General features: G+C 38.9%; 3 protein-coding genes across 5 annotated transcripts in view; 1 reads left to right on the top strand and 2 right to left on the bottom strand.

Moving 5' to 3' along the window:
* LOC105031125 (calpain-2 catalytic subunit) overlaps nt 1-18,182 on the bottom strand; it is a 52,473-nt gene that overhangs the window by 17,098 nt on the left and 17,193 nt on the right. The window contains exons 10-17 of the mRNA XM_010905382.3: nt 16,605-16,774; nt 16,304-16,315; nt 15,900-16,111; nt 12,091-12,127; nt 11,884-11,949; nt 11,731-11,788; nt 11,577-11,641; nt 11,375-11,443 (exon numbers count right to left, since the gene is read on the bottom strand). Of these exons, the coding sequence (XP_010903684.2) occupies nt 11,375-11,443; nt 11,577-11,641; nt 11,731-11,788; nt 11,884-11,949; nt 12,091-12,127; nt 15,900-16,111; nt 16,304-16,315; nt 16,605-16,774 (689 nt within the window). The remainder of the gene's footprint in view (nt 1-11,374; nt 11,444-11,576; nt 11,642-11,730; nt 11,789-11,883; nt 11,950-12,090; nt 12,128-15,899; nt 16,112-16,303; nt 16,316-16,604; nt 16,775-18,182) is intronic.
* On the bottom strand, nt 1,840-5,375 carry LOC117594897. The gene is made up of 4 exons (XM_034294414.1): nt 5,275-5,375; nt 4,826-4,885; nt 4,688-4,745; nt 1,840-4,367 (listed from the first exon to the last, which is right to left on the bottom strand). The coding sequence occupies exons 1-4, from the start codon at nt 5,355-5,357 to the stop codon at nt 2,103-2,105; spliced, it is 2,466 nt and encodes an 821-aa protein (XP_034150305.1). The 5' UTR covers nt 5,358-5,375; the 3' UTR covers nt 1,840-2,102.
* LOC117594898 (inner centromere protein-like) lies at nt 5,663-10,488 on the top strand. 3 transcript variants are annotated; one of them, XM_034294416.1, is made up of 12 exons: nt 5,663-6,117; nt 6,322-6,423; nt 6,581-6,646; nt 6,923-7,070; nt 7,607-7,650; nt 7,805-7,867; nt 8,089-8,175; nt 8,332-8,367; nt 8,755-8,899; nt 9,124-9,195; nt 9,413-9,440; nt 10,323-10,488. In XM_034294416.1, exons 1-12 carry the CDS (start codon nt 5,902-5,904, stop codon nt 10,471-10,473), a joined length of 1,158 nt encoding a protein of 385 aa, XP_034150307.1. In that variant the 5' UTR covers nt 5,663-5,901; the 3' UTR covers nt 10,474-10,488. The 3 variants fall into 3 exon arrangements, with proteins under 3 accessions (XP_034150307.1, XP_034150306.1, XP_034150308.1); XM_034294415.1 differs by having other exon boundaries at nt 7,802-7,867; XM_034294417.1 differs by lacking the exon at nt 9,413-9,440 and having other exon boundaries at nt 7,802-7,867; nt 10,323-10,447.

Here is an 18,182-nt window from a genome sequence, read left to right as displayed (position 1 = left end):
CAATATTTGAGAGAAATAGGCCTTTTGTGTACATACAGAAAGTCTTACATCTTTGAGTTCAGCTCATGATAAATGGAAGGCGAAAACAAAAGTTTTGCGTTTATAATTGTGTTCAGTGTTTATACAGTGGGGAGAACAAATATTTGATACACTGCCGATTTTGCAGGTTTTCCCACTTACAGAGCATGTAGAAGTCTGTAATTTTTATCATAGGTACTCTTCAACTGTGAGTGAAGGAATCTAAAACAAATTTCCAGAAAATCAACATTGTATGATTTTTAAGTAATTAATTTTCATTTTATTACATGACATAAGTATTTGATACATCAGAAAAGCAGAACTTAATATTTTGTACAGAAACCTTTGTTTGCAATTACAGAGATCATACGTTTCCTGTAGTTCTTGACCAGGTTTGCACACACTGCAGCAGGGATTTTGGCAAACTCCTCCATACAGACCTTCTCCAGATCCTTCAGGTTCCGGGGCTGTTGCTGGGCAATACGGACTTTCAGCTCCCTCCAAAGATTTTCTATTGGGTTCAGGTCTGGAGACTGGCTAGGCCACTCCAGGACCTTGAGATGCTTCTTACGGAGCCACTCCTTAGTCGCCCTGGCCTTGTCGTTGTCATGCTGGAAGACCCAGCCACGACCCATCTTCAATGCTCTTACTGAGGGAAGGAGGTTGTTGGCCAAGATCTCACTATACATGGCCCCATCCATCCTCCCCTCAATACGGTGCAGTCGTCCTGTCCCCTTTGAAGAAAAGCATCCTCAAAGAATGATGTTTCCACCTCTATGCTTCATGGTTGGGATGGTGTTCTTGGGGTCCCAGACTGTGGTCCCAGCTCTCTTCAGGTCATTGACCTTGTCCTGCCGTGTAGTTCTGCGCTGATCCCTCACCTTCCTCATGATCATTGATGCCCCACGAGGTGAGATCTTGCATGGAGCCCCAGACCGAGGGAGATTGATCGTCATTTTGAACTTCTTCCTTTTTCTAATAATTGCGCCAACAGTTGTTGCCTATAGCCCGTCCTGTAGCCCATCCCAGCCTTGCGCAGGTCTACACTTTTATCCCTTTTGTCCTTACTAAGCTCTCTGGTCTTGGCCATTGTGGAGAGGTTGGAGTCTGTTTGATTGAGTGTGTGGACAGGTGTCTTTTATACAGGTAATGAGTTCAAACAGGTGCAGGTAATGAGTGGAGAACAGGAGGGCTTCTTAAAAAAAATCTAACTGGTCTGTGAGAGCCTGAATTCTTACTGGTTGGTAGGTGATCAAATACTTATCCCACATGGAAAGAACCTATATGAGGATATATGCGCATATATGTAACCTATATGCAGTCTATATGCACATATATGCTGCATATATACAGCATATATGCACATATATGATAATATATATGCTGCATATATGCGTGTATATGCCACATATAGGCAAAATTGAGGTGCATATATGTGCATATACAGGCCATATAGGTCTCCTGTATTGCTTCTTTATATCCACATATAAGCCCTATATGTACATACAAGATACGTCTCCTAGCTCATGGCAAGATCTGGTCATTTTGTAGCTCATATCTCACTTTGGAAACTGTCATACATGATGCCTAGCTCATATTTTCTATTATCAAGGCAATAACTAAGAAATAACTAAAAAAAATTATGCAAGAACTTATGTATGTGCGAACACGTGAAATGGGTATCACATCTAATTGGCATGTTATGGAATTTAACTATGGCACTTAAGTGAGAGGAGATGGAAAGCTATGATGTCTACACGTTTTCCTGAAACATTTACAAGGTCAATTCTTTCTTGTATGAAAATAGTGGAAAAGAAGGAAATGTATAACAAAATGGTTTGTGTTTTTTTTATTTTTGTCAATCAAGCCTTTTTTCCAATTTCAAGTCACTTCCAGATTCACATTACAGCTCATACACATCCACACATTCACCGTTACATCCACCAAATGCAATGTTTTCTGTATTGTCTTAATGCATTTTCCAGAATATGGCTGAAAGGTCATTACAGTCTGAATGTAGCAAAAAAACTAACAAAAGAAAAGTACATAGAACATACATTCAGGTAATCATCATCATCCCACATCTATCTGAGCATTTCACTGTGGTTAATGAATTTGAAGACAATGTCAACATTTCTGTTCACAGTTTTAACAAACAGACACTTTTCTTTTATCTGAGATGCTTGTATAGCAACTAAAGGCCCCAGACATTTCCCTACAGGGATGAAATAACAAGGATTCTTAAATTGACCGCAGATGTCCTGTTTCACTTTTTGGTAGTACTTCCCCACTGCATAACATGTCTCCCCCTGCCCCAGATCACAGACAATGAATGTCTTCACAGAGAAAATACTTTCCTCTCGATCAGAAAGAATGACAGTGTACGAGTTTCTCCGAAAAGTACGCGAGTAGTTTTGTGAATGAACTATTTCAAGATTAACCACTACTCTGCAAAAATACTTCACAGTGACTCTATTTTCAAGGTTGCTGATGCTGTTCAAGGCCAGAAAATCATCATTTCTGATCATACAAATTTTAGGCCTACCCAGAGATGTAACACCATGACAGCGACTTACTTCCTGCACCATTTTTTTCTCAACTGAAAAAGACTCTAAGAGAGCTAAGTAATCATCAGAAGCTGCCACCATGGTTTTTTGGGAAAATGATGGAAATGCAAACTGTAGCCAAACTGTTTTCATTATCTGCAGAGAAACTCCCTGGCTGCTCTTTATCATATCTAAAATGATCCCATTGTATGACTCAAACACAAATGCAGACTGTGCCCAGAGGGGACCCCAGTTCCTCACAGTATTGGGCAGATGAAGGCACAAATGTACATTGAAAGTGACATTATTGATCCCATAAAGGGTCTCCATTTCCTGAACAAACTCTGTTAGCAACCCCTCAGATTCTGATATGTGCAGTGGTGATATATTCTCACCGAGTAGAAGAGAAACCCCCTTTACCAACTTAAACCAGTGCTTCAGATATTTTTCAGGTAAGACCCCTTTCAATGTTGGTATGCTGTAATAAAACAACCACATGTTCCACTCGTGTGCCTTCCAGAACTTTTTCTCTTTCACTGAGCGGGGGACACGGGAAACATTACAGGGGGGTTTAATAGAAGTTAAAATGTCATCAATCTGTTCTGTTGAGTGTCCGATATACCATGGCGATTGGTTGTTTTCAGAATGAAACCACAGCGTGGTGATGCTTCTTGCTACACCCAGCAGCACACTGTGCATATAATCTGGAACACAGCCATCAATGATATTAAAATCAGGTAGACAAGACAAAATACTAGGCCCTTTCACTCCCTTAGTGGGGTTTCCAGCAAGAGCCTCTTCCACCAGATCATCAGTCTGGGAGGGATTCCTCAACTCTGCTTTTTCATAGGGATAAGCCCTTACACGCCCCCTGCGTTTTAACACACTTGTTCCTTTCTGCATACAAAAAGAACACCCAAACTCACCATTAAACTGTTTAAAGTTCTGAATCAGTGGCCGAGCAACTGAATCTGCCACCATGGTAGTAAGCAGTACTTTACTTGTGACAATTTCCCCACTTTCACTTTCCCATATAAGACCATTAGAGTACAACTCTATGCATTCATCGACAAATGGTTTCATGTAAGTGTTCATATTTGGTTTGTTTTGACCAAACCACAGGCCACAAAGCATAACATGTTTTGCACGTAGCTGTATTGGCAGTTCATTAATAGTACACAAAATTGGCCACAAACTTTTTGTGTTTGATTTGTGCACTGGCACTCCATCACAGTTGAAAGTCAGTGATATGCTGTCTGGTGATGCAAGGGGTGATAGTTTTTTGTATAAATGTCCATCATGTATATCTTTGATGGAGGCATCCTTCTTCTCAAAGCGGTGTTTCAGGTGTTTCCCTAATTGGTGGTCCTCAAGCAGTTTTTTAATTTGGTATTTTAGTGGCAAGTACAAAAAACACTGGTCTTTTTGTGCATGCGCTTTTGATGTGTCCTGGTCACAGACTGGGCACTTGACATTAAAGGGACCTTCCTGCATGCTTACCTTGCAACTCTTGCACACATAATGTACTTCTAATATGTCTTTCACTGAATCAAATGCTTTGTAGAAAAGGTACTTTGAGCCACTAACCAATTCCCCACCAGGACCAGCAATAAAGTTGATAAGATGCATGATGTCCTCCAAGGCTCTATTTGTTAATCCGTGTTTGAGTTTTAATGCCAGCAGCAGGAGTTCCACCTGTTCTTTTGTTGGTTTCTGGTCTAAAGTTGGACTTGTGGGGTCTTCTAGATGTTCCTCTACTGCTTCCCCAGGTGAAGAGCTAGGGCCAGGTATGGGTTGGTTCATCTGTGAATTTAAAACATTGGATTAGCAATCCCAAATTTGCACAGACTCATACAAATGTACCATTTCATGTGGTTGGTAACCACTTGCATTTGAAGGCTCAAGTGTCTTTGTTTATTTTTTTAACAGTCTTCTCCAAATTAATTTTATGCCCCCTTTTGTCCACATGTATATTTTTCTGACACTTTAAGCAACATCAGGAAGAATTGGGTTGTGGAATTATCTATGATGATTTACATTAACTAGTGTGCATGCACATGCACATGCACGAACAAAACAAAAAACACCTAACTTTAATATTTTTGCCATTTTTAGCCACTTACTGTGTCATCAGAAGCAGTAGACACCGGGTCATCTTGATTGTCCTCTTGGGTGAGATACCTAAAATAAAAATCATTCAGCAAGAAATATGTAGGTTTTTTAATTTGGTATTTAATTTGGTGTGCGTGTTTTCTACTTACTGAGTTGTAGAAGAAGAGGCCACAGCTTCTTCATCATCACCCATATCTTCAGAAATGTCCCTAACAAAAATGTTGTGGTAATGTTAAAACACTTCATGCATCACTCAATATAATAGGATTGATATGACTGATTGATTAAGTCCAAGCAGGAAAATTCCATTCATGAGGTGAAACCTTTAAGACTGTAGATTCAAAACACACAAAGTGAAATATTTTCCTGGCTAGAGTTCCAACTTGAACAGTTTTCTTTATTTATTTACTTTGGACATGGAAAGGTACAGTGGACATGGAAAGATACATTTTACCTTTATACAAACATACTTAACATACATTAAGGGGAATTATGCCACATGCGTTTACATGGTAAAGGAAATTATCTGTAGCTGGTAGCTTTGTTAGCTGGCTAATTTAGCTAGCTAGCTTCTAGTACGTTTTGTTACAAGACTTACTTTCGTTTACGTCTTCTCTTTGTTCTTTCTGGAACGGGTGCTTCGTCGTCAACGAGGTACCTTTTGTAACGTACTGGATCCATATCTATTGCTTTTCTTTAATTGCGTCTAAATTGCATTTCTCCACTCTGCTGCCACCGATCAGCCGCTACAGCGTCGCGTAGTTGATGACGTCATCCGCATGCGGCCCAGCACACTATCTTTCGCGCCGAAAGATAACGGCTGGGCGTAAAAATGGCGATATCAGCGTTGGAGATCCGCTATGTCCTACTTGAATGGACTGAGGGTGAGGATAGAGGGGCCCATAGTATTTTGGCTCTCGACTGTGTCCGGAATTTTTCAGTAAAAAATTTTCTTGAAAGGACTGAAAAAAACGAGAAGCTGGTGGAATGGCGAAAAGGCCGCCAACCCTGGCCGGTGCACCGAGCAAGAATTATTGACGTGGCAAGTATGTTACATGCTAACTTTATCTGACGTTATGTAGTTACATACCACATTTAATGTTTTTTCTCGCTCTTAAAGAAGTCTAAAATGGATCTTGCTAGGTCCCTGGTTAGCAATAGCTTCGCTTTCTGGCTCATGTTAGCTACATAATTTGCTAATGTAAGCGAAGTCCAATTGGGACTAATGTTAGATTTGGTAACGTTAAGCATGATTAGACAAACGTTTGCAGTTCATGATAACATTTTAATTTTATTGCACCAGAATTTGAAAAAAACTCTCCAAATTAAACTGCGTGGGATCGAGATGGAGAAAGAAGTCACACAGCAAACAAAACGTCCTCACATCCCAAACTCAAAGTACCGTGATCAGGGGCAGACTGAGAAGGCTTCAAAGAAAAGGGTAACTGACTGCACCAATTGGTGCTTTACTTATATGATCTCCCCCTCTCTCTCTTGTTTCTTAATGTGTAGGCATGTGTGTAGGTTTGTAATTGTGTCATCTATGATGATTTCATGTGCTTTGTTGACAAGATGTATGTGCAAGGTGGTGTAACGTAAGTTAATAAGAGTTGGGCTAAAAGTCAGTCTGTTTCTCTCTGTCAAGGTTGACAATAAAAAGAGATGTCCTTCTAAATACAACCACGAGGAGAAGGAGGAGGAGGAGGAGGAGGATGAGGCGCGTCATGACAGGCCTTCAAAGAACAAGGTACACTACCAGTCTGCATCCAGTGTGTGTTGTTACATTGCAATACAGTAAAGATAAGTAAGACTTTTATAATAAAGTGCATTACCAGTAGCTGTAACAAGGTATGACACCGGCACAGTAGGCAACTTTGTCCTCTCTCTTTCTCTCTCCCTCCCAGCGGGCCAGCGAAGAGGAGGAGCGTATTGGGGATGAAGAGGACATAGTACCACCCTCTAAGAAAAAGGTAGCCTAAATGATGACATCCATTGTGTGGTGTATTACATACATACATTACATGACATACAAGATGAGGAAGTTTCATGTTTTAAGTAAGGAATAACCACCAGGAGGCCGGACAACCAGTTACATATAGCCAAGTGGAGGGACTTCTGCCCTAGACTTCTTGCCACCTTCCTCTTACACCTCTCGTGACATCCTCCCAGCCAATCAGAATCAACCATTTACAAAATAAGTTATATAACAATTAGCTGTTGTTCTTCTCTCTGTCTCTTTCTCGTAGACAGCTGCTGAATTTAGAAAACACCTGGATGAACAGATGTGGGAGAGAAGGAAACTTGACCAAATGCAAAGAAATTTGCAGGAGTTGAGAAATGAAGTCCATTCTCTTAAAAATGAAAATGCACGTCTGAAAGACATTATCATCAATCGTAAGTATTCCTAATTTTTATATTTATTAGCAAGGTTTTTTCTGGAGATGGATATTGCGGTGGCAGAGAAGTGTAAACTTAGAAATGTTATGGGCTGAAACACGTGTTTGGCAAAATATGTTGTTAGCTGGTGAGGTAGTGTGTGTGCTCATATAGCCGTTGATAAGATTCAAATTAGATTTATATTTATTTGTCTCTTTCTGGAGGAATTTGTAGAGGGTTAACAAAAGTCATGGCCTAGAGAACATACAGTTCATGAGAATAAATGATGCTTTTCTGCCTTCAACGGCTCAAGAAGGCAATCGGCTCCAGAAAAAAACCCTGGGGAATTAGAATTTGGGAGAAATTGGAGAAAGAAAATTGCGTTCACAACCAGGTTTCCTATGCAGAGCCTTATCAATGGGCTTTGGAGGGTTTTAGCTTGAGTTCACACCTGCAGGAAATGTCTTTCGAAGAGTAAGGGCACTGAGTTGCTGGGTGCTATTTTGATCTAGTGATTGTAATTATAGTTTTTTCTTTATATAACCTCTTTCTAGAAATCCCTCAAATGAAAAGTGACATCGCCATTATTGCTCAAAAGGTAAGTTCCTCTGATTTTCATTGCTTTTTAAAATTGTTTCTCAAGCAGAACTGGAGAGACTTGTGATGTTGGGCTGATTGATAGTGTTAATTTTTTATGTATTTACACTTTAATTTATTTAAGAGAATAACTATATTTTTCTTCTATGAAGAAGACTGGAAGGACTCCTGTGGAGGATCTAGATTCCTCCTTCTCGACTTTTGGAGAAATGCAACCGGTGAGTAACCCCCTTGCATTTTTATTTATTTATTTATTTTACTTGTTACTCAAACAGAGCTATATGGATTTTTATTATGTTTGGCTGATTACTTTTGCATGTAACTTTAATTTATTGGCATGTTTAATGTTTTTCAAGCCCCCCTGTAAATAAGAATCTATAGTGGCTTGCTTGGATGAATAGAAATTGTTGAGTTTTACTATGTTTCTTTCTTCTCTAAGACTCCAGAGAGGAGACAGAGCCCAGAGGACAGCGAGCCCTTTAAAGAAAGTCCCATGGTGACTGAGCGCTTTCGAGAGACACCACAGGTGTGTGTAACCCTTTTATACCTCAGATTTTACTTAAGGCTCCAACTGAGCTATAGGGATTTTTATGTTGGGATAGTTAGTGGTAATATGTAATTTACTTGCCCCATATTTATAAAATTGTTGAAGAGTTTAACAATGTTTTTCTTCTCTAACAAGACTGCAGCAACAGCTGAGACCTCAGCGAAAACACAGGTGAATAACATATTATGTAGTAAGGATGGGTATAAACTGTGTGCTTTGTAGGAGCCAATTAGTGTTATAAGTGACAATCATCCTCTCCTCCTGCCCCCCTTCACTCCTCTCCACCCACTGTCTTTTCTCCTTCCCTACTCTCCATCCAACCTCCTCCTTTCCCCCCACCCTGTCCTCCTCCTTCTCTCCTTTAATAACGTTTTGGGCAGTGATTAATTTGTTTCATTTCTTTATCATTCATCTGCATTTATACATATCATTAATCTGCATTTATACATAAAAACCTATTAACTATTGGGAAGCTAAGCATAAGAATCAATATGAAACATGAAAAAGTTTCTAAAAATTGCCAATAAATGTATATTGTGATGTGAAATTATTTTTCAGATGGAAGTTATAAAGGGCTCTGGGGTGTTTTGCCAGGCAGAAGCGTGGAAAGCAGCCCGCCTTGCCCCCTCTGCTACTGCCATGGTGCGGAATCTCCTGCTGGGCACCTTTGATTTGGAGACTTTGCTGAAAAGCAACCTGAATGGTACAAAACAACATGTTCCTAATCTCTTCTGTCCTTGAAAAAAAAAAACAGTCATATTCTGTGGAATAAATTATGTGTGTGCGGGCATACCATCGCTTTTTTACTTGGCATTTTTGTATTTCCTTGCACCTCAAGAAAACATGATGTGTATATAAAAAAAACTCTTGCTTTCTCCACCTTCATTTTACACCCCTTTCATAATAATTTTGAAATATTACTTTAAGGTGGGAAGCCAACCAGAGGGGATGGGGAGCAGCTGGTCGCACTTGACCAAATTAAAAAGGCAGCCATTATTGGTGAGTAAATGCATAATGCATTGAGAAGGGAAAACCAAACTTTTAAGACTTTATAAGTTCACCACTTTAACCATAGCCTACTTGTATCAATATTTATTAGGCATCAATGGAGACTGCATAAAGTAGGGCACCAATTATTGTTACTGTATCTGCTTGGCACCTTTAATACTAATTCATCGCTTTCTGACTTCTTGATCCTACCTTTCCTCTTCTAAAGCCACATTGCTGGGGTATTGCGCTGTAAGGTGTGTAGTCTTCTATTTTGTAGAACATATAGTGTTGCAAATAACCTCATGGCATATTGTTGTCGTCTGAAGTGTTCTTAAATAATCATATTCACCCCTCCTTCACCTTAATCCCCTCTGTCCTGTGTTTGTGCCTTATTTTGTCTATACCGGTAATTGATTTGCTTGATTTTATTGCTTGATCTTATTGCTCTTCGAGTAAATCTAGCATGGCAGCTCGCGGGTGGAATGTGTGTGTGAATGGTGGACATTGTAATGTATTTTGGGGGTGCAGGAAAATGCTATAAAAGTGCAGCCCATTGACAACTAGATATGTTTACATGTGCAAAGTTTCTTACATCAGATAAAAAATTTGAGGGATTAGAATATCTGAATCTGTTTACATGGAAACAAATAATCTAATCATGACGTGCATAAACATGCACCAAGCCTTATTCAGAATAATAGCATTTTGACATCCGCAGAGCGGTCTTAATTTCCCTAAAACAACTGCAGAAGTTGTACTTCACCTGTGTTTTAAGCTAAACAAAAAACTCGGGAGTGGCAACATTTTTCCTATCCATGAATTTTCTCTGCTTTGGATGCACATGATTGACTGTGTGACTGTTAACAATGCAGTTCCCATGACGGACGTGTGCATATGAAAGAACAATGCCCCCCCCCCCAAAAAGGGGGGGTGATGTTTCCAATCAGAATTTCTTTCAGATTTAGCAGAATCCAATCAGAATCTTCCAATTGACGTGTTTACATGACACATTTTTTATTATGGTCAGCCCTTTATCCAAAATATGTCTCCAGTCGCAGCTGTACTGTAAGCACTTTGGGTTCCTGATGAAGCACTATATTATTATTATACTGTCTAATTATTTTTGTCTTCTCTAGATGCTACATTGAAGAAGTGGCCGGCAGCCAGCCGAGGGCAGATAGGCACATCTATCAATTCAAAGCTCACGGAGCTGAGAAGATCAACAAGATAAATAGTTTTTTTTTTCTATTCAGTTTTTTGTCTTGTTTTTGTTCTTGTTCTATTTGATTGTTCTTAAGTAAATAAATAAATGTACATTTCTACATTTTGGGCTTTTATTTATGTTGCATAGTAGCTATGGATTTTAATAATTTTACTAATATATAGGTAAACATATAGGTGCATATATACATGCATATATGCACCCATATATACTTGCATATATGTACCTATATAGGTACATGTATGCACGTATATATGTACCCATATATGTACACATATGTGCATATATGGGTACATATATACGTGCATATATGTACCTATATAGGTACATATAAGCCCGTATATATGTACACATATGTGCATATATGTGTACATATATGCACACATATAAACGTGCATATATGTACCCATATAGGTACATATATGTACCCATATATGTACATATATGTGTATATATGTACATATAATATAGGAAAACGGCCAATTTTATATATGTCACATATATTAAAAACATATATCAAAACCTATATTTAAACATATATGTTTATATAGGTTATTTCCATGTGGGATGTCATGCAATGAAATGCTAATTAATTATTTAAAAATCATACAATGTGATTTTCTGGATTTTTGTTTTAGATTCTGTCACTCACAGTTGAAGAGTACCTATGATAAAAAGTACAGATTTCTACATGCTTTGTAAGTAGGAAAATTAGCAAAATTGGCAGTGTATCAAATATTTGTTCTCCCCACTGTATATAAATAATATAATTAAGAACTTTTACACACCCCCTTACCCAGATGACTGAGTCACAGTTTTGTGTCTAAAGTCTAAACTTCCATGCTTAAATGGTTTCACAAGAGTTTTTTTTACCTAATTGTTTAGATATTATCAACAAAAAAGGAAAATAATTGGACTAAACTTAACCCTTGCAATGCAAATACAGATCTAGTATTCCACACTTACCAAATACCTCTGGATCTTAGTCCACAAAGCATGAAACTCAACAAGACCCAACATTTCAGTGCCATTCCTCTGATTGTGGTCAAGGCATGATTCTAACACTTTTGTATTACAAACACCATGCTCTACCAACTAAGCCAGATGGAATCATATTTTTTTTTATAATAGGCTTAAAATGACCAGTTCTCATGCATAAAAAGGATACATCCATCAGACTGATGATGTTCCGACAAGACTCAAGGCTAAATCCATCGGTTTTGACATCAGATCCTTGAAGACACAAGGGCAAAACATTACAGTTAGGTACCCAGTGGTAAAAAATCTCCACACCAAAATGTATATTTTGTTAGTTTACTTACTCTGAGTGACCACTTGGTTTAAAATCTGTTGCAGTTCCAAGGCTGAAATTTGGGAATCCTTTATAGAAGAAATAATATTAGTGTTAGAATGGAAAATACAATTACTATATGACTAGTCAAAATTAAAAACTTTAATAAAATTGAAACACATACATTTCCAGCAATCTGTGTGAATAATCGTTTGAAGTGAGGATCCACGTCATGCTCTTTAATATCAGGCTAAAATAAAACATATTGTGAAAGAATACAAAAAGCAAAAATAACTGTTACATTTCTGCTAATCATATTACATGTGAAGTGCAAAACAAATTATAATGTGAAGATGTTAAGATAGATATACAAGGTATTATTATGATTTACCTCTTCAGTTTCCACTTTAATATCATCTTCCATTGGACTGCAACAAAACATACAAAGATAAACACATAACATACAAATAATATGCTAAACGCAGTACAGATTATGTTGTATGTTTACTGCTATGCCTTGGAAGCAAAACTACATTCTTGAGCTGAGTGAAACTGTAAAGTGGGTACATCTTTCTCGATATTAGGCCATACTGAGGCTAAAACTGAGGCTTATATTAAACATTTAGCCCAATCTCACAAAAATAACATTAGATTGCTGAAAAGCTAGCTATTTGTGGGTGTGATCATTAATGCATAATGTGAACGTGTGTGTTTATTGTGTTTATAGGTTGTTGAACTCTATAACACTGAATGGTAATTATACAATATGAAACACAACATGTGTCATGATAACATTGTATTGTTATTTTTCCCATCAATGTGTGTCTTTGACATCTTAAACACGGTTTCCCTCTTTACTCAACATTTAGGCCAAGAAATTAGGCCAAGATGTTGAGGATCAGGCTCACTTGTCACGAGAGTGTGAATCAGACTAAGCACTGCTACTTCTTTTGATTTAAATTATACATACATTTTTTCAAAAGTTACACTACTAGTCAGACATTTTGGAACACCTCATTGTTTCCAGTTTATATTGAAATTTACAGTTTAATGTCTTAATGTACTCTGAAATTAAAGCATAGGACAAATAAACAATTGGAGACAAAAAATAAATCATGCAATCATTTTGTTTAACCAGTCTTCAAAGGAGCCACCTTTTGCAGATATAACAGCAAAACACACTTGTGGCAATCTTTCTACAATGGAAATCAAATATTGTTTGGATTGTTCTTCCCAGCACTGTTGCAAATGTGTTACACTTGTAGGTGGCTTTGCTTTCACATTTCATCCCAGTTCATCCCAAACCATCTTTAAGTCAATAGACTGTGCTGGCCATTCCATGATTTGAAGCCTACCATCCTGTTCTTTTTTTCTAAGGCAGTTCTGTCATAGCCTGGAGGTATGTTTTGGGACATTGTTTTGCCTATGACCAATTACGTGTACATATTAGGGCAGGGGAGGGCAAACGTTTTGGCTCAGGGGCCACATCAGGATTTTGAGATTGAATGGAGGGCAACATTTTTTTGTAATTCATTAATCATAAATTATTTGCAGGCCAGAAAAGGGCAATAATTAAAACATTCATACAGTAGGTCCAATATAATGTCTAAATAATTTAAATTCAGATGTATATGAATGGGCAGGTGAGTTATGTTTGACTTCCCCTCAAAAATATTGTATTACCTACCGCGGGCTGGATTAAATTGCCTCGCGGGCCAGTTTCGCCCTTAATTTGCCCACCCCAGCGTTAGGGCATTGCATGGCACTGCAAAATGTGGTGGTAGGTGTTTTGGTTTAAGGTGCCACTAACTCTGCAAGTCACGGAATCTGGATCCAGCAAAAGAGCCCCAGACTGTCACGCTTCTTTCTCCATGTTTGACAATATCACACCTTGAAGATCCATCCTTTCGCCTACTCGACAATGTACAAAAACCCTGTGCAATGAACCCTGGTGGTGCTTCTTGGCCCAGGCAAGCCTATTTTTCATATTTTGTCATCTTACCACTATATTACCTTTTTACTCCCACTCGACCTGTCAAATCTGCAGCTTGAATTCTTCACAGCTGAAACTGAGACTTGCTTACTTCAACCAGTGTTAAGTTGTGCTTGAAGCTATTGACCTGGGAGTGGTCTAGCTGTTGACTCTCTGATTCTGTTGTGGCTTTGGGTCTGCCAGGTCTCTTCCTGTCAGTTTCCAAGTGCCTTTTGATGGTGTAAGAAACTGTACTCACTGACACCTTGGCATTCTTTGCAATTTCTCAAAAGTTAATTCCTACACTTTCAAGGGTTATAATGGTCTGTATGTCTTCCTTTGTTAATTCTCTTTTTCTTGCCATTATTATTACAATATATGCCTTCCTGCGATACAATACTGTCCAAATAATGCTTAAGAAGGGGTAATAACACAGTCTGCACCAACATTGTTTTTATACAGAGAGAGGGTTTTTAAGTAATCAAGTAAAGTCTGGACATCTGTAGGAATTGTTAGCATCAACTTTCAAGGCTTACTCTATTTCCATTCCGGCAGAACAGCAGTATGTTTTAACCCAACTCAGAAATATGTTATTTTTTAGTTTTTGGTATCCAAAACGTTTTAACCTTTGGCAGTTAACGGCTTACCCTTGTACTATTTAAGGTTATTCACTGGACTTGAATTGGAAACATGGCAGTGATCAAAAACCTTTTTCCTATAGTGTATACAGTAAGGAGAACAACTATTTGATACACGGCAGATTTTGCAGGTTTTCCCACTTACAAAGCATGTGGAAGTCTGTAATTTTTATCATAGGTACTCTTCAACTGTAAGTGACAGAATCAAAAACAAAAATCCAGAAAATCACATTGTTTGTTGTATTTTTAAGTAATTAATTTCCATTTTATTGCACGACATAAGTATTTGATACATCAGAAAAGCAGAACTTAATATATGGTACAGAAACCTTTGTTTGCAAAGGTTTCCTGTAGTTCTTGACCAGGTTTGCACACACTGCAGCAGGGATTTTGGCCCACTCCTCCATACAGACCTTCTCCAGATCCTTCAGGTTTCAGGGCTGTCGTTGGGCAATACGCAATTTCAGCTCCCTCCAAAGATTTTCTATTGGCTTCAGGTCTGGAGACTGGCTAGGCCACTCCAGGACTTTGAGATGCTTCTTACGGAGCCACTCCTTAGTTGCCCTGGCTGTGTGTTTCGGGGTGTTGTCATGCTGGAAGACCCAGCCACGACCCATCTTCAATGCTCTTACTGAGGGAAGGAGGTTGTTGGCCAAGATCTTGCGATACATGGCCCTATCCATCCTCCCCTCAATAAGGTGCAGTTGTCCTGTCCCCTTTACAGAAAAGCATCCCAAAAGAATTATGTTTCCATGACAGCGTAGTGTGTTACTAATGGTCTTTTTTGAGACTGTGGTTCCAGCTCCTGCCAGGTCCTGCCATGTAGTTCTGGACTGATCCCTCACCTTTCTCATGATCATTGATACCCTACGAGGTGAGATCTTGCATGGAGCCCCAGACCGAGGGAGATTGACCGTCATCTTGAACTTTTGTTGCCTATTGTCCTGTAGCCCATCCCAGCCTTGTGCAGGTCTACACTTTTATCCCTGATGTCCTTACACAGCTCTCTGGTCTTGGCCATTGTGGAGAGGTTGGAGTCTGTTTGATTGAGTGTGTGGACAGGTGTCTTTTATACAGGTAACAAGTTCAAACAGGTGCAGTTAATACAGGTAATGAGTGGAGAACAGGAGGGCTTCTTAAAAAAAATCTGTGAGTGCCGGAATTCTTACTGGTTGGCAGGTGATCAAATACATATGTCATGCAATAAAATGCAAATTAATTTATAAAAAATCATACAATGTGATTTTCTGGATGTTTGTCTCTCACAGTTAAAGTGTACCTATGATAAAAATTACAGACCTCTACATGCTTTGTAAGTAGGAAAACCTGCAAAATCGGCAGTGTATCAAATACTTGTTCTCCCCACTGTATACCTGGATTTCATCTATTGTAAAAGATTCAATGCATAGAAAAGAATTAACAAAATGAAATAATTATTGACTTGGGTATTAGTGATATGCATATTTCTATGATATTTTTAGGCTTGTATTAAAGTCCAGGTAATACAGGGAGATGCCGTCTGAAGTGCCGTCTGAAGTGCCTTGCTCAATTCAGGTCAGTAAAACATAATTCTGAGATCTCTGGCCCCACCTGGCGGCAGCTGGCTTTTCAGTGAAGACACGCAGGATGAAGCGACCCTTCTTGTGCGGTTGGAAGGTAGAAGGAATGATGATATACTCCCCGGGTGAGAGCTTAAAGCGGTCGCAGATCTCACGCAGATTGATGAAGGTGCTACTCATTGCCACAGACCTCTGTCTTAACAGTATGTCCGGGCCCAAGTGGATGTTGGTCCGACCCTTGTACTGTCATGAAACACAGAGATATACTGTAGAATACATTGGCTTTAAAAAAAAACATCCTTCCTTACCATTTCTGCTCTGTAGAAATATATTTTTTTAAATGTGATATGAGTAATCTGACAATAGCAATTTACAGTGTCTATAATATAATAATGTGAATTTATTCCCTTTTATGTTTTAAAGTACTGTACATACCTCATCAGGAACCTGAAAAACACAAGTACAGATATAAAATGAGAATGTTAATAATTACCTCTTTAAAATGTTTATCTTATTTAAAATGACTGTCAAAAGTAGCCAACACTCTTTTTGGATGGTAATTCGTTTATGCAAGCTTTTCCTCCAGGCTTGCTCCATGCCTGAGCTAACCAAGTTTTGACAGCAGCTTATTTATAAAACCGTGGGTGTTAAAACCGGTCTGGAATAAAGACCGGAATCCCCAGTTCGAGGTTCAGTTTTGTATTTACTTGAATTAGTTAAATTGGTAATGTTGCACCTTGTATATGGAAAAGCCGATGGTGTTGAGGTCCCGGCCAAACATCCTCTCATTGCGGGTGTCTTTTTGCATGAGACCCACCAAGAAGGTGCATCCATCCTCGCCATCATGAGGGTCATCATCCAGATCGTCCAATTTAATGGCAAACTGGGGGTTAGAGCAGAATGTGGCTGCAGAGAAATAGGGTGTTAGGAAATTAGTAAAAGAAAACATTGTTAACATCTTAGTTTCTGTAATGTAATCCATCATTAGTACATGATTATTGCAGATAGTTTTATTGCAAACAGACAACAAGCTTAACAAAAGGAATTGTGCCATATCTACTGTATATACAGAGGCTGGTCATATAATTAGAATATCATCAAAAAGTTGATTTATTTCAGTAATTCCATTCAAAAAGTGAAACTTGTATACATTCATTCCACACAGACTGATATATTTCAAGTGTTTATTTCTTTTAATTTTGATGATTATAACTGACAACTAATGAAAACCCCAAATTCAGTATCTCAGAAAATTTGAATTTTGTGAAAAGGTTCAATATTGAAGACACCTGGTGCCACACTCTAATCAGCTAATTAACTAAAAACACCTGCAAAGGCCTTTAAATGGTCTCTTAGTCTAGTTCTGTAGACTACACAATCATGGAGAAGACTGCTCACTTGACAGCTGTCCAAAAGATGACCACTGACACCTTGCACAAGGAGGGCAAGACTCAAAAGGTCATTGCTAAAGAGGCTGGCTGTTCACAGAGCTCTGTGTCCAAGCACATTAATAGAGAGGCGAAGGGAAGGAAATGATGTGGTAGAAAAAAGTGTACAAGCAATAGGGATAACCGCACCCTGGAGAGGATTGTGAAACAAAACATCTCCAGATTCACAAAGAGTGGACTGCAGCTAGAGTCAGTGCTTCAAGAACCACCACGCACAGACGTATGCAAGACATGGGTTTCAGCTGTCGCATTCCTTGTGTCAAGCCACTCTTGAACAAGACACAGCATCAGAAGATTCTTGCCTGGGCTAAAGACAAAAAGGACTGGACTGCTGCTGAGTTATATTCTCTGATGAAAGTACATTTTACATTTCCTTTGGAAATCAAGGTCCCAGAGTCTGGAGGAAGAGAGGAGAGGCACAGAATCCACGTTGCTTGAAGTCAAGTGTAAAGTTTCCACAGTCAGTGATGGTTTGGGGTGCAATGTCATCTGCTGGTGTAGGTCCACTGTGTTTTCTGAGGTCCAAGGTCAACGCAGCCGTCAACCAGGAAGTTTTAGTGCACTTCCTGCTTCCTGCTGCTGACCAACTTTATGGAGATGCAGATTTCATTTTCCAACAGGACTTGGCATCTGCACAAAGTGCCAAAGCTACCAGTACCTTCTTTAAGGACCATGGTGTCCCTGTTCTAAATTGGCCAGCAAACTTGCCTGACCTTAACCCTATAGAAAATCTAATGGGGTATTGTGAAGAGGAAGATGCGATACGTCAGACCCAACAATGCAGAAGAGCTGAAGGCCACTATCAGAGCAACCTGGGCTCTCATAACAACTGAGCAGTGCCACAGACTCCATGCCACATCGCATTG

The sequence above is a fragment of the Esox lucius genome, chromosome 9, assembly GCF_011004845.1.
Source record: "Esox lucius isolate fEsoLuc1 chromosome 9, fEsoLuc1.pri, whole genome shotgun sequence".
Lineage (NCBI taxonomy): Eukaryota > Metazoa > Chordata > Actinopteri > Esociformes > Esocidae > Esox > Esox lucius.
This window is presented reverse-complemented; position numbering and strand designations above follow the sequence as displayed.